Below are 15,917 nucleotides of genomic sequence, written 5' to 3' on the forward strand. Positions count from 1 at the left end.
TTATTAAAAATGTATTTTTAATAATAAAAGGGCATTCAGAGCTGGAGTCAAAGAGGAGGTGAGAACGATCCAGGGGAAGATGAAGACCACAATCACAAGACAATTACAGGAGAAATCTGGAGTGTAAACTCCAGCAGAACAACATCAGGGAGGTTTGGAGTGGAACGAGGACCATCACCAGTTTCAGGTCCAACGACAACAGAGTAGAAGAGGACAGTGAAGACAGGGCCAATGAACTAAACCAGTTCTTTAACAGGCTTGACACTACAGGCTCTGCCCTCCCTCATCCTGACTCCATTGCTGTCTGTTCCCTGCTGCCCCCTCCACTCACCCCCCCCCCCCCCCTCATGATTGTCCAGCTCACACCTCCACCTCTCCACCACAAACCACCCCCACAGTGACCCTCACTGCTGACCAGGTCAGGAGACACCTCAATAGACTCCACACAAATAAGGCTGCAGGGCCCGATGGCGTCCCCCCCAGGGAGCTTAAAGCCGGCGCAGGCCGTGTGAAGTCCTGCAGTATGTCTTCAACATGAGCACGATGGCGCATTTCCACACGGGCCTGCTTGGCGCGGTACGGTTCGATTCGTGACGGTTTGTGAGTGTTTCCATTAGTACCAGTTACCAGTTTGCCGGTACCTTCAGGTACTTTTTTCGTACCTACTCGCTCGAGGTTCTAACCGTTCCAAAGCGGAACAGTTCTGTGACGTGGAGGAACAGCATGACACTGATTGGCCAGGGAGTGTCGTCACAGGTTGCGTCACAGGAGAGCGACTCCTCCGCTATGGACTCCTCAGCCATTTTTAAAACCCAAGGAGCGAAGTCTGTTCCCTGGTCAAACGCCGAGGTACAAACCTTTCTGTTAATAATCAGCGATCAAAAAATCCAGGGCGAACTGGACGGGGCCACTAGAAATGTAAAGGTTTTTAGCGAGGTTTCCGCGCTAATGGCCACTCATGGCTACCAGCGGTCCGTTCTGCAGTGCCGGTCCAAGCTAAAAAAGCTTAAAAGCGATTACCGGGCGGTGAAGGACCATAACGGATGCAGCGGAGCAAACTGCAAAAACTGGAAATGGTTCCAGCAAATGGATGCCATATACGGTAACCGGCCAGCCAGTAACGGAAGAGTAAACGTGCTGGACACGGCAATGTCGGTGCTGGAGGCCATGGAGAATGGTGAGTGTATTGTGATTTCACAGTTTTACTAGGCTATATTGTTGCTTTCACGGGAATGCTTGTGTTTAATATCTGTTATTTTTTACGTTCAAGATTCCCCTTCCACTGACGAGGCGAGCGCCTCTTTGGAACCTCCCACCTCCCCCGTATCATCCGTGTCATACACGGAACCAGCGGTCTCTACACCGGCTGGATCACAAACGCCTGTCCGGCAGCCCTATACAGGTGAGGAACACAAAAAAACATGTGAAGCACCGGAGTAGCATGAGTACTGTTGCGCTTTAACCTTTTCTTACCTTAGCGCAGCGTGTTCGTTGATTGCAAAAGAAAACATTACCAGTCTTGTCTTTATCCTTTTATTAAAAAATACACATAGGCCTATTAATTAATTTAATACAGAGATCTCTGGAGAGCTCACATTACCTAATCATGTCACCCCATGTGCAGCTCTGAAGCTGTCTGCTCTTTTCACCATTATATATGCTTTCCTTCCTAAACATAGGAACTGCACATTCCATAGTTTAACCTACAGCTGTCTCTATTCTGGAAGCGAGGTCTTACTACCTGGCCTTACCACATAAGGTCACAGTGAGCCTCCTCTCACACATCCCATTTTAGCCTACTGCAAACGCATGGAGTATTGGAAGTGGCACACAAGCGCTTACACCGTCATTCTTACTAACAAGCAACTTGATCCTTGATATAATGTAAGCAAAACATATAGTGATTAATATTAGAGATTCGATTAATACTTTATGACTAGTCAAAATATTTAAATTATGATAAACTGTTGATTTAATACTGTAATGTAAACAAACTATGAAGGGATTAAGATGAAAACCACAACAGTACCGAGTAGTGTTGTCACGATACTAAGAATTACAACTTCGATACGATACTTTAAAAAGTATTGAAATTCGATACGATTTTCGATACCAAAGTCAGATACTGTGCTCATTTCCGTTTTAAAGGCTTTTTATTTATTTTTTATAAACAAACAAATTAATATTGTATTTTGTTTCACAAATGTCAAATAAATAAAAGGTGTAGTCCCTACCAGATTAAAACAGAAAAATAAATAATTGCACATTAATATAAATTAACATAAATAATAGTAGTGCACTCTGGAATTCACATTTAGAAGTTAAAAAAGGCTAGTGCAAAAAGTGTATTTTAAGTATACTTTAAACAACTTTAACTCTTTAAGTAACTAAAACTTCAGTATTAGAGAAGAGTTCAGTATTCATAGATGATTGATCCATTGTAGTATGGATTTTTTCTCCCTGTATGCTGTCGCACTTACAGCTCTTAAACCAAGAATATGACAAACATTTGCTAGGATACCATAATCGGACACATAATTTTATATGCTATAATACTAGAAATGGGAATAATCAGCAACCTCTTGGAATGTTTTCTACAAATATGCGTGCCTTCAGGTGTTTGGCCAGATTCGTTGTGTTAATCTAGGTTTAAACTTTCGCAAATGACCGTAGCGTGCGCGTCAGCACACCTCGCGCGACCCTGCTCCGCTTGTCCGAAACGATATGTGGTAGTATAAAGAAACACCCCTCAACAACAGGGGAAGAAACATTTACCTGATTAATTTTAATGTTGCTTTGTGTTTCAGGTTTGAAAAGTGCTGGAATTTAGATTAAAGTGCTTGAAAATGCTTGAAACAAATAGCTATCTGTCTGAACAATTCTCTTGTATTACGTTAACAAATACGAGACTCTTGTAATTCCAGGACGACACATGAGAGAACGTGAAGACGTTAAGATTGGGCGTTTTGAAAATAAACCACCATTAAATAATGTGATGAAAAGCGAATAATTTTGAGTATATGTATAAATATTTAACTAAAGTTTAACGTGCTGGGAAATATTGAAATGGACCTTGAAAGTGACGTACAAGTGCTTTAATTTATGAACCCTGCAAACACGACTAAGTTACAAAATTAACGCTAAGTTACAAAATTCTAGAGGTGCACGACCTCGCGAATTGACAGCGCGCGAGGCCACCGCGATTACATTTTCGCCGCGCGGACCCTTGCGCCGCTCGCGGTGCGTCAAGTATAAACCAGGCTTTAGCGCCCTTCGTTGAAATGTTCCGAAAGCACCGCTTGCAACCTGCTTGTTCATGTCCTTCGGTTTTCTATTTGTATCTGCACTTCTGCTGCTTTTCTTGTTTAATTAAGACGAGCTGCGAACACACTGCGTTTGCTTTAGCTGCCATTTTAGCGTTACAAACTGTTCTGTGCATTACGGCAGCTTGGGTGGGTCAAACGAAAGCGCATTTTATGTAAAAAGTATAGATTCGCTCCTTTGGTTGGTACAGCTTTAAAGCACCATTTGCAGACCGGTTTTGATGTGTCCACGGGGTTGCCATGACTGTCTGAAATGTATGCAAAATAATTCCATATTTCGCTTCGTGCGTGTAGTTTTTCAACAAGCTGAGGACGGTCCACAATATTGCTTGTATTAGCAGCCATCGTACACGGTTTTCTTCTTATTCTGCAGAGAGGAGGCAAGCGCTGCACTGCTGTACGCGCACACTGCCCCCGTGTGGCACTCTTTGGAAATACTGCTCTTAAAAAAAAAAAAAAAAACGCACTCAGTCCTATAGCACCGATACTAAGCAAATTGGGTATAGTACCGTTTTTAATGACGAAGTATCGCGATACTACTCTAGTATCGGTATACCGTGCAACACTAGTACCGAGTGCATTTCAGTTTTACTAATCAACTCCCATTACCCTCTTTTTTTTGTCAAGGCAAGCGAAAAAGGACCCAGACAGACCTGGATATCGGCACACATCTTCTGGAGATGCAGGCACATGATGTGCGGATGCACGAGCAGCGTGAGGAGCACATCCAGCTGCTGCTCCGTGATTGTCGCGAGGCCCAGGAACAAGAAGCCGAGCTGAGGAGAGCAGAGTTGGCGGAAAATGTTTCCTTCAATCGGGCTTTCCTCGGGGTGCTTGGCGAACTTGTGAACACCATGCGAGACAGACGCCAGTAAAAGCACACAAAATGTTGCTTGTAGTACTATAAATATTTATTTCATATAAAGCTATGTTATTTTTAGGTAATTTGCTTTTTGCACTTTTTTAAACTATAGCTATATTATTTACATATTTTGTACTTTAAATATCTATATTTCATAATAAAGTTTGATTTCATTTGATTGTATGACTGATGCTTTTTATGCAGGGTGTGTTCAGCCTGTTTGAGTAATACCAAATTATTATCAATAATTAGAGCAACCACATACAATAATGAAGATAAAGATAAATAAGATACAATAATGGTATGTGTTAAGGAGCATCATGTTCTTTTAATTGTCTTAACATAATCAGCAGCAGATAATGAGTTTGACAATCACAGCTTTATTGCTTTGTGTACGTGACACAGGCAATGGCAACAATTTAACTGTTACAACTGTTATGACAGATATATTGCATCAGTGCATTGCGAGCATCTCTACCATCACACTCCTCCACACCCTGTGCCATTGCTGCCACTGGCTGCTGTGCAGCAGTAGTTGGCACATCCCATGTAGTGTCATATGTCTCTCCATAACTTTCACACAAATTATGCAGAGCGCAACATACCAACACCCTTGATTTCACAAGTTGGATGTCACAGTCATTCCTTTTCAGAAGGCAGCGCCACCTACCCTTAAGTCTGCCAAAAGCATTCTCAACAACAACACGTGTGCGACTGATATGTTGATTGAAGATCTGCTGCTCTTTTGTGAGGTTTCCGGTGTCCTGAAATGGCTTCAAAAGCCACTTTTGTAAGGGGTAGGCAGAGTCTCCAAGGATGTAATAGCCAGCGGGCATGGCACTGGTTGTCCTAACACCTGCTGGAAATAGATTTCCCTGGGTGACCAACTCCCACAGCATGGACAGTCTCAGCACTCGAGCATCATGCATACTCCCGGGCAGTCCAGCCATTACATTCCAGAAGAGGCCCTTTCCGTCGACTACACCTTGGAGGATTATTGAGTGCCAGCCTTTGCGGTTGAAGTAGTCGATGTGACACAGTCATGGGGCAATGATGGGTATGTGGGAGCCATCAATAGCACCCACACAATGTGGGAGTCCCCATCTAGTCTGTATGTACTCTGCCATATCCCTGAATCGCCGTTCGTCTGGATAACGAATCTGCTCAGGTACCAGTAGTGTCTCTGCTGCAGCACAGAAATCCTGCACACACCTGCACGCAGTTGTAGTGCTGACTCCAAACAGATGGCCTATGCTTCTGTACTCCGAGCTTCCACAGTGCTATTGCCATTCTTTTGTGTACGGGCACACACTCTCGAAAAGTTGTGTCTTGTCGCTCCAGGGCTGGACGCAATTTGTTGCTGAGGGAGGCAAACGCTTCTCGGGACATCCTGAAGTTCTGTAGCCACTGTGTGCACGTGAACTCAGGAACAGTAACGTCCCACCACTCAGACGCTCGTCGGAATGTCCACACTGAGGGTTTGCGACGGCTATTAGCCAACAACAAAGCCATCTGAAACACACACACACAGAATGCATTTTTTACTGCGTTAGCTTTACACCAGACCAGGGCAAACTACGGCTCGCGGGGCACATCTGGCCCGTTGTGCGTCCCTGTCCGGCCCGCGAGAGGCCAATCATAAATTTAACAAATATCTATGTCGTGCGTGCAATACAACTGTGACGCTTTTATTTTGAAAGCACTACGTTTTTGTTAATTCCGTGTGGATGTACGTGCTTGTGTGTGAGCTGTGCAAGAAACACTGTAGGTGATCAGCGACAAGTTAAAGCAAAATTTATACTTTCGCGAGTGAATGTAGCGCGCGACTCCGCACCCCTCGCAGGAACCTCCACGAACGGCGGAACATTTACGTGACAAATTATAATTGTGAATTGTGTTCCAGGTTTGAAAAGTGCTGGACTGTTGGCTAAAGTACTTGAAAATGCTTGAGATTGTAACTGTATTTCGATTCACAACAAATAGCTGACTGAACAGGGGGTATTCCAGAAAGCGGATTCAGTGAAGAAACCGGGTAAGTAAACTCAGAGTTAACGAAAACTCAGGGTTTTCCGTTCCAGAAACCGAGCTTAGAGAGAACCTGAGTCAGCTGGGAAATATTGAAATGGACCTTGGAAGTGCCGTAGAAGTGCTTTAAAGCTAGGTTTAAGCCTGGTTTATACTTGACGCGGCGTGAGCAGCACGGGGGTCCGCGCGGCGAAAATGACGTAATCGCGGTGGCTCTGCCCGTGCAACATTAAAAGCAACATTAAAATTTGTCAGGTAAATGTTCCTTCCATTGTTTTTGAGGGGTGTTTCTTTATACTAACACACATCGTTTCGGAGAACACTACACAGCATGTGACGCGGCAAGTATAAACGCCTCCACCGTTTGCGGAAGTTCGTGCGAGGTGGGCGGGGCCACCGTAATGACGTCATTTTCGTTTGTGTGGCCCTCTGACACAATTCAGGTTTCTCATGTGGCCCCTTGTAAAAATTAATTGCCCACCCCTGCTTTACACGCTTTACACATTTATCTCGGGGAGAAAGACTGATGGTAACTAGCGTTAGCTTAGCTTACCAGCCTGCGTCTTTTCTCCCTCTCCTGTCGTCCTCGGCCTGATACTGCTGTATGGTCTCAAGGAGTCTTCGCTCCTTTTCTTGTGTCGTGCGTCTCGCAAACTGCAACCTTCTCTTGCTCTCTTCATTTGCACGTTTCCGGAATAAAAGCCATAACCCTAGCACAATTAACACGAGTCCTTCCATCACCATCTCGTCCATTGTTGTGGTCGCATACAAATGATGTCACGACACTACAACCCGCGCGCCAACAGCGACTCCACCCACATTGTGGTGGTCCAGCATTGTAATGGAAACACAACGCGACCGTACCGTTCCGTTGAGAATCGATCCGTATCGAACCGTACCGCGCCAAGCAGGCCCTAGTGGAAATGCGCTATTCGTCTCCAGATCGCGTCCCTGTGTTGTGGAAGACGTCCTGCATTCTTCCTAATCTGAAGATGCCGCGCCCTAGTGGTGTGGAATGGGATGTCACTTAAATTTTCTTGTGTGAGTCTTTTGGCAATATACTAGTGTATGTATTGTATACTATATATACAATGGAAACAACCCTCTTTTCTTTTTGTAAGGAAGCTGATATTTTATCATATTATACCATAAAAAATTTAACATTTGACACCAAAATCACTGGAACTTTAATGCATAGTACACAAATCAACCAAAATCAGAAGAAAAACAGGTTTATCTGGCCCGCTGTGAATAAGGCCATCACTATGTCTGTGAAACTGCCTGTGAGTCTTTCTAAGATAGGTTTTCCATATAGTAGAAATGTAGAACAAAATCAATTATATACAAACTGTATACAACTGGAATAACTTGGAATAGAAAACATTTTACAAAAAGAATGCTTTCATTATTTTAATATTGTTATATAACATACATGAACAAAATCAGTATGGGAAACAATAAACTCTTAAATTTATGATCCCATGTTCATTCGGTTCATCCATCTCTGTTAAACAAAGTGCGGAGCAAACACGCATCATGAACACACTCTTTATGAATAAGAAACAAACTTCAAAGGGAGCTGCGAATAAATAACTAACGTCGTGGATTGCACTGGATTATATGAGCTCATGACTGCAGCTTTGTAAAAAATCCTTGCTGCCTTTGCAGTTTTGATAGCAAATCTTCAGACGCCCGTTCCAGCTGTGCATCAGTGTAATTCTTGTATTTCTCTGCGTCTTTGCTCTCGGTGTATTTGTACCAGTCGGTGTGTATTTTTGAGAAAATCTCTTCAGAAGGCACTCCTGATCCACTAAGGACAGTTGCACGTATTGTAGGTACGTATTTGTACGTGTAGTGTGAAGTATTAGAAAGTTGCTCTGCATTTGTTTGAAAATAGTATGATATTTGCGGAATATGTCCTGTTTGTTTACAACGTTTTGGCAGCATTATACGCTGCACTCTCAGCACGTTATAGTTTTATTTTCTAACTCCCCTGAATTGTAAAGCATTTAAGATAATTGCTAAAGTTATGGTGTCACTATTTTTCACATTAATCATTCTATAAGCTATATACAGTTATCTGTAAAACCATTTTCAACTACCATGAAAATGGTATTTTTTAATGACTCTTAATAATTTTGCAGGGTTGCCAACTCTCACGCATTGAGCGTGAGACACACGCATTTGACCGTTTTCACACGCTCTCACGCCACACTTCCGATATCTCACGCCGAAAAAAAATATCCAGTTTATTTACCTCAGATCCACATATATGATTCAATACGTTACTAGTTCGCTAGCTCTGGCGCCATCCACCGGCGATATAACACTGAATCTGTGTCCATTTTACGTTCGCCACCCCCCCCCCCCCCCCCCCCCCGCTCAACAAAATACACTCGCCACCGGCTCCAGGTTAAAATCTCACTCCAAGCGAACGTCAAAAGTTGGCAACCCTGATTTTGTTCAACCTTAAACATTATGAATAGTACCCTAGCAAATTCACAGCAGTGAAAATCACATTATGAACCATGAAAATAACATTTTCCCCATTAAATATTACATTTTCTGTGATATGTTAGTGCTGCTCATAGAATAATTAATTGAAGCAATGTGTACAGTGGCACTGAACCAAACAGAGAGAGACGCGTATCACAACATAGACAAGTGTTTTCATTTTAGTGAAGGAATGAAGCCTAGCACTGTCTCATAATTGTCTTTAATATGATTGTCTTTAATATGAATGTCTTTAGTATGAATGTCTTTAGTATGAATGTCTTTAGTATTGTGCAGAGCCCAATCGCTTCTTTGTCATGATTATGTTTCATCTTCATCTCACAATGAATTTGCAATGTCTTTTGTCCTCTAGATATTAATAGCGTCCACATTCCTAAACACTTTACCTACTGTGACGCACGGCGGAGCGGCGAAGGACGACACACGGGATCCTTGGCTGCGATAGACGTCACTTTTATTATCCTACACAGATAGCGCATACAGCGCACGGAGAACACTTAACGGACACGGCAACGTGTAGACTGTACTGTACACATGTGAGTATGAATATGTGAGTATGAATATGTATCCAGATGTTCCTGAGGTAGGTTTATGTTTAATAATGTTGTAGATGTTGCGGATGATGTTAACATTGTACAGCTGTGCAAAATAGCGTAGTGCAAGTGAGCGACATGTCCTGTTCAGTGCAGTTAAGTCCAGTTGGTTCAGTTCAGTGGTTTAAAGACTCAGAGGAGTCCACTGTGGTTAAGGAGAGCTACAGCTCTGGGAAAGAAGCTGTTAGCATGTCGTGTTGTGCTGGTTTTAATGGTCCTTATTCTTCTACCAGAGGGGAGAGTCTGGAAGAGGTGATGTCCAGGATGGGAGGGGTCAGGTGTCATTTTGTGAGCGCGTTTCCTCACCCTGCTGGTGTGGATCTCCTGAAGCGTTGGCAGGTTACATCCAATGATCTTCTCTGCTGATCTGATGATGCGCTGGAGTCTGGCTCTTTCTTTTGAGGTAGAGGAACCAAACCAGGTGGTTATGGATGAGGTGAGGATGGACTCGATGATCGCTGTATAGAACTGGATCATCAGGGTCTGCGGCAGGTCAAATTTCCTGAGCTGTCTCAAGAAGAACATTCTCTGCTGAGCTTTCTTGGTGATGTTGACGGTGTTCCTCTCCCACTTCAGGTCCCTGGATATGGTGGTGCCCAGGAACTCTACAGGAACTGTAGAGTGACTCTACAGTGGAGACTGCAGAGCCATTGATGTAGAGGGGGAAGACAGGGGGTGGGTTGCGTCAGATATCCACCACCATCTCTACAGTCTTGTCTGTGTTTAGCAGCAGGTGGTTGTCGCTGCACCAGGACACCAGCTGATCAACCTCCTTTCTGTAAGCAGACTCATCACTGTTGGCTATGAGGCCCACCAGGGTGGAATCATCCGCAAACTTCAGGGCTGTCCAGGTGCTGAAGGATGAAGTGGAGAGTTAGGTCGACCACGTCATCAACAGATCTGGTTGCTCTGTATGCAAACTGCAGGGGGTCCAGCAGGGGGTCTGTGATGGTCTTTAGGTGGGCTAAGACCAGGCGTTCAAAGACCTTCATGACTACAGATGTCAGGGCGACAGGTCTGTAATCATTAAGTCCAGTGATGGTGGGTTTCTTGGGGACTGGGATGATGGTGGAGGTCTTGAAGCAGGCTGGATCACAACGGAGCTCCAGTGATCTGTTGAAGATGCTGGTGAAGACTGGTGCTAGTTGCTCACAGCAGTGTTTTAGGATGGATGGAGAGACTGAATCAGGTCCCGGGGTTTTCCTCACCTTCTGTCTGATGAAGAGCCTGTGGACGTCCTGCAGGCTGATGGTGAGACAAGCTGGGGGTGGAGGTGTGAGAGCCATCGTGGGAGAGGAGGGGGGTTGATGATGGGGTGAGAGAGTCTGCTGATTGTCTATTGTTTGAAATCTGCAGAAGAACTCGTTCAGGTCGTTGGTGAACTGTCGGTGGTTCAGGAGGTTTTTCTCACCTTGTAGCCAGTGAAAAGCTGAAGACTGTTCCAAGCTGACGATGGGTCGTTAGCTGTGATGTGGTTATTCATCTGCTCTGAGAACTTTCTTTTCGCTGCTTTCCCTCTTTCTCCAGTCTGTACTTGGCTTTTTTCTCACCCTCCTTCTCTCGCCTAAGCGGTTTCAGTTCTATAGAAAACCAGGGTTTGCTGTTACTGTGTTTAACACGTGTTCTGGTTGAAATACAACTGTCTTCACAGAAGCTCATGTATGACGTCACAGCGTCTGTGTATTCGTCCAGTCCGTCTGTCACCTCCTCAAACACAGCCCAGTTTGTGGATGTGAAGCAGCCCTGCAGCTTCTCTATGTCTCCACTGGTCTAGAATTGCAGACTTTGACTGCTTAGTGACAAATATGCAAAGACAAAAAAGGCCTGTGCAGACCCTGGCAATGAAAAGGGGCCTAGAGGTGGAACCCATTGTAGCTTCAGAGTATGAACAAGTAACAGGTAATCACACATGACCTTGTGGCTTCATCATAAATCCTCATGCCCCCCCATTTAGGTGCCTCACCTGATCGTAAGTTGGTTGACAATTCTGGGCTTCTTCAGGGGCTTCTGGAGATTTGTTGAGTGCAGTTACCTGTCTGCAGGCCCAGATGGCACTTTTGCTCTTAAATGCAACCATGACTACTATTACCAGGTAATGGGGCAGGTGGGCATCACTGGAATGAAGTGGTGTGATCTTTTTGTTCACTGTACCAAAGACAATCACCTGGAGCATATCCACTTTGATGGCAAGATATCGGAGTCTATGAAAACTAAACTGGATATGTTCTTCTTTGAATATTTTTTGCCTGACCTGTGCAGATGAGGAGACTATAAATAAAGGAAGCACACATAAATTTGGCATTGTTCCTTAAGAAAACTACTGTTAATAGGTAAATGTTTCTGTAATATGACAGTTTTAAGAATTGATTTTAAAAAGTGAGATAATGTCATGACCATAAAAATGTCAGAACCATAAAAAATGAACTGAGAATCATTTTTAGAAAATTAGTATATTGTTTTTATTGGTTCACAATGAGCAAAAATGTGTTACATTAATTTCATTATTAACAAAAAAGTGCACATCAATAAAAGTTGAGCTGAATAAATGTTTGAATGTTTGTTACTCAGTGGAAGAATAATTTTCCAGCAATTCAAAGTCCAGTATGGCTAATAAAAATAATACTGAATTTGTAAAATATACTTCATGTTTGTACTATGCATGTTAACATTTGATAATACACTTTGAATATGTTACCTCAAAATTAAAAAAGAGGTCCCTGAAAATTGGTAAGTAGAGCACAAACACAGCTGGTTAACTGAACCACACAGGGAAAGGGGCAGAACTCTGTCAAATATCTGGTATTCTTTAATGTGTCTGATTGCTCAACATGGATCCTCAAGTGAGCAATTTCTTGCATGTATGTAATTTCTTTTTTACTAAACTGCCCACATGGCACCAAGAATGTAGGAATTACAAGTTTCACACAAATGTTACTGAGGAGGTCTTTGATAAGAAACCCTTTATCTACAATTACTTCATCTCCTGGTTCAAGTAGGCTCAGAATGCCAGACTCTGTGGTAATTTCTTTATCTGAGATGGAGCCTGTGTACAGGCTGCTTTTACACAGCTTTTAGTGTGTCATCATCTTTAAATCCAGTGTAAAACATGATCAGTTTAGGCTCACACTGGAAGCGTTGTAGATGAAACCGCTCACTCTTGAGGTTTTCTTCCTCCAGATGGTCAATCTCCCTCTTTGCTGCATCAAGTTGTTCTTCTACAGACAGAGTCTCCTCCAGATAGTCATGATCACCCAGTGCCTCTATGACCTGCTTAGAACTGTGTTGGAGGAGAGACACAAGAAAATGGGAATAAAAAAGAATTATTAGTAAGGTGATCTATTTTTAAATTTACACAAACTACCTTTGACTTAAAGTGATTTGATAATAATGTTATGGATTACCAGACCTTACTTCATGCACTGCACCAACTTGTTATGGGCTTAGAACATTATTTTATATTGTAATGAGTAATACATTCATTGACAAATTAATTCATCATTTGCAGCTCTGTACGTATCTGGTAACTCACATTTCTTTCTCATGCAGATTTGTAATGTGCAATTCTTCCTCATCAAAGTCACAAGTTGAACTAAAAAGTATCATCTTCCCATCACTAAATTACAGCCTGGCACTCAACAATGACCAACACAGTGTCAATACAGTGTCAACACAGTTTGTGTAGTGTGTGGATACACTCCTTGAGGTATCATCTTCTCATCACTAAATTACAGCTGCCACACAACAACACAGCACATTTGGACTAAAATCACCAATTTATTGTCTAAAATTCCACCTTAAATGGTCCCACCATATTCCTGAAGCTGTGAATAAGAAAGCTAGAGTTGACTTCACCTCACCATTATCACATTAAATTCAAACTATAAGCAGGCATGTTTCGACATCAAGAGTTCTGGATGTATTTATCTCCATTAACTCCATAACTCTCCCTATTAATTACAACTAACACAGTTGTTGTGTTTCCACTGTATTTAACAGCCCTGTTTCAAACTATACAGCTTGTAGTTTTATTTTCTGCAATAAAATAAAGCCAAACGGCGCATGTCTTCCTCTCAGACATTTCAATACTCCGGTGGTGTCTCTCTCTCTCCGTACTGTAAGGTGTCGACTCGAGGAGAGCGCTGAGTGGGCGGGGCCAGGCGGAGCCTACCTGCATGGTTGCTGAGCAACGTGACGGTGTAAAGACTAAAGACGAGAGGGGGCGGGTGCGCTGCTCCGTGCTGTGTGACTATTTTAAGCAAGTAGCGACAAATCTAGCGACTTTTTGTGGTGTTACTGGAGACTTTTGTAGACTCGGAGATGAACACACATGGTCTTCAGTTACTGTCCTCAGCGAGCAGCGGGTGCTGCCGTGAGCCCCGCCCACAACACTCACAATGCAGTCTGACAGTCAGAGCAGATCCACACCGCTCCACGTCCACGCTGCAAATGAACTGCGCATGCCCAAAGCCCCGCTGATTGACCCCGCCCCGTATTTACAGAGCCGGATGTAAATATAAATGCGTCTTCAGTGTAATACAAAATAAATCACTGAATTTAACTCACACAGTCTCCGTCAGTCACTCTAACATATTTAGGGTATTTTAATCATTTTTTCTCTCCCACAACGTTATTATTTTACAGCAAAAACAGGTTTTATGCAAATTAGACGATGACGCCATTTTGTGACTTTTAGGACAGCCAATAGCGTCTTTCCTTACTGAGGCGTTGGCAACTTTGACGTTTTCTTGTAAACTTAAAAAACGTGTATTTTGTTATTTAAATAACATTTAAAGAACATTTTGATCTCTAAACGGTAGCAGTCTTAAGGGTGAATTTATTGGATTTATATTTCCTGGTCGGAAAACGTAAGCGACACGTAGGAGGAGTTGGATTAGATGCAGCTCCGCCCCCTGGACCGACCAAAAGAAACTATGGACGGTGGGAGGAGTTGGATCTAGATCTAGCTCCACCCCCTGGACTTTTGCGGAAACTTGTTGGCAACGCTGCTCTTATGGCGCATTTCCACTAGGGCCTGCTTGGCGCGGTACGGTTCGATACGGGTCGCTTCGCAACGGAACGGTACGGTCGCGTTGTGTTTCCATTACAATGGTGAACCACCCCAATGTGGGTGGAGTCGCTGTTGGCGCGCGGGTTGTAGTGTCGTGACATCATTTGTATGCGACCACAACACCGGCATTTGTATGCGACCACAACACCGGCACAACACCCCTTAACAAATAGCATTATTGTATCTTATTTATCTTTATCTTCATTATTGTATGTGGTTGCTCTAATTATTGATAATAATTTGGTATTACTCAAACAGGCTGAACACACCCTGCATAAAAAGCATCAGTCATACAATCAAATGAAATCAAACTTTATTATGAAATATAGATATTTAAAGTACAACATATGTAAATTATAGTTATAGTTTAAAAAAGTGCAAAAAGCAAATATATACGTATAGCTTTATATGAAATAAATATTTATAGTACTACAAGCAACATTTTGTGTGCTTTTACTGGCGTCTGTCTCGCATGGTGTTCACAAGTTCGCCAAGCACCCCGAGGAAAGCCCGGTTGAAGGAAACATTTTCCGCCAACTCCGCTCGCCTCGTAAGTGGAAGGGGAATCTTGAACGTAAAAAATAACAAATATTAAACACAAGCATTCCCGTGAAAGCAACAACAATATAGCGTAACTGCACAAAATGTGTAGCACGTCATCGCTGCTATGGCTACAGCTAACTAGCAACTAGCAAGGCTAAGAGCTAGTTATTGTACAGTAGTGACTGTGGTGGTAACATTAACTACAAACACAGCTCTAAATTCCTGCGTTTACAATAGATGCGTTCATATTACGTTCATGTTACATCTTTTACGAGCCTAGTAAAACTGAAATCACAATACACTCACCATTCTCCGTGGCCTCCAGCACTGACATTGCCGTGTCTGTCCAGCTCTTTCTCTTCCGTTACTGGCTGGCCGGTGACCGTATATGACATCCATTTGCTGGAACCATTTCCAGTCTTTGCGGTTTGCTCCGCTGCGTCCGTTATGGTCCTTCACCGCCCGGTAATCGCGTTAAGCTTTTTTAGCTTGGACCGACCGGCACTGCTGAACGGACCGCTGGTAGCCATGAGTGGCCATTAGCGCGGAAACCTCGCTAAAAACCTTTACATTTCTAGTGGCCCCGTCCAGTTCGCCCTGGATTTTTTGATCGCTGATTATTAACAGAAAGGTTTGTACGTCGGCGTTTGACCAGGGAACAGACTTCGCTCCTTGGGTTTTAAAAATGGCTGAGGAGTCCATAGCATAGCGGAGGAGTCGCTCTCCTGACGCAACCTGTGACGACACTCCCTGGCCAATCAGTGTCATGCTGTCCCTCCACGTCACAGAACTGTACCGCTTCGGAACGGTTAGAACCTCGAGCGAGTCGGTACGAAAAAAGTACCCAAAGGGGCCGGCTCACAGGGAAGTGGTACTAATGGAAACACTCACAAACCGTCGCGAATCGAACCGTACCGCGCCAAGCAGGCCCTAGTGGAAATGCGCCATTACAGACAGAGAAGAGACTTTGATGAATCCACGTACGCAGC

At 43.4% G+C, this 15,917-nt stretch overlaps 1 protein-coding gene across 1 annotated transcript; it reads left to right on the top strand.

Annotated features, from left to right (window-relative positions):
• Positions 1–393: 393 nt before the first annotated feature.
• On the top strand, positions 394–4,198 carry LOC143497147 (uncharacterized). Its single transcript, XM_076992948.1, has 3 exons — positions 394–1,177; positions 1,271–1,402; positions 3,951–4,198. Exons 1-3 carry the CDS (start codon positions 724–726, stop codon positions 4,196–4,198), a joined length of 834 nt encoding a protein of 277 aa, XP_076849063.1. The 5' UTR covers positions 394–723.
• The last annotated feature ends 11,719 nt before the right edge of the window (positions 4,199–15,917 follow it).

Source organism: Brachyhypopomus gauderio, unplaced genomic scaffold (assembly GCF_052324685.1).
Source record: "Brachyhypopomus gauderio isolate BG-103 unplaced genomic scaffold, BGAUD_0.2 sc101, whole genome shotgun sequence".
Classification (NCBI taxonomy): Eukaryota; Metazoa; Chordata; class Actinopteri; order Gymnotiformes; family Hypopomidae; genus Brachyhypopomus; species Brachyhypopomus gauderio.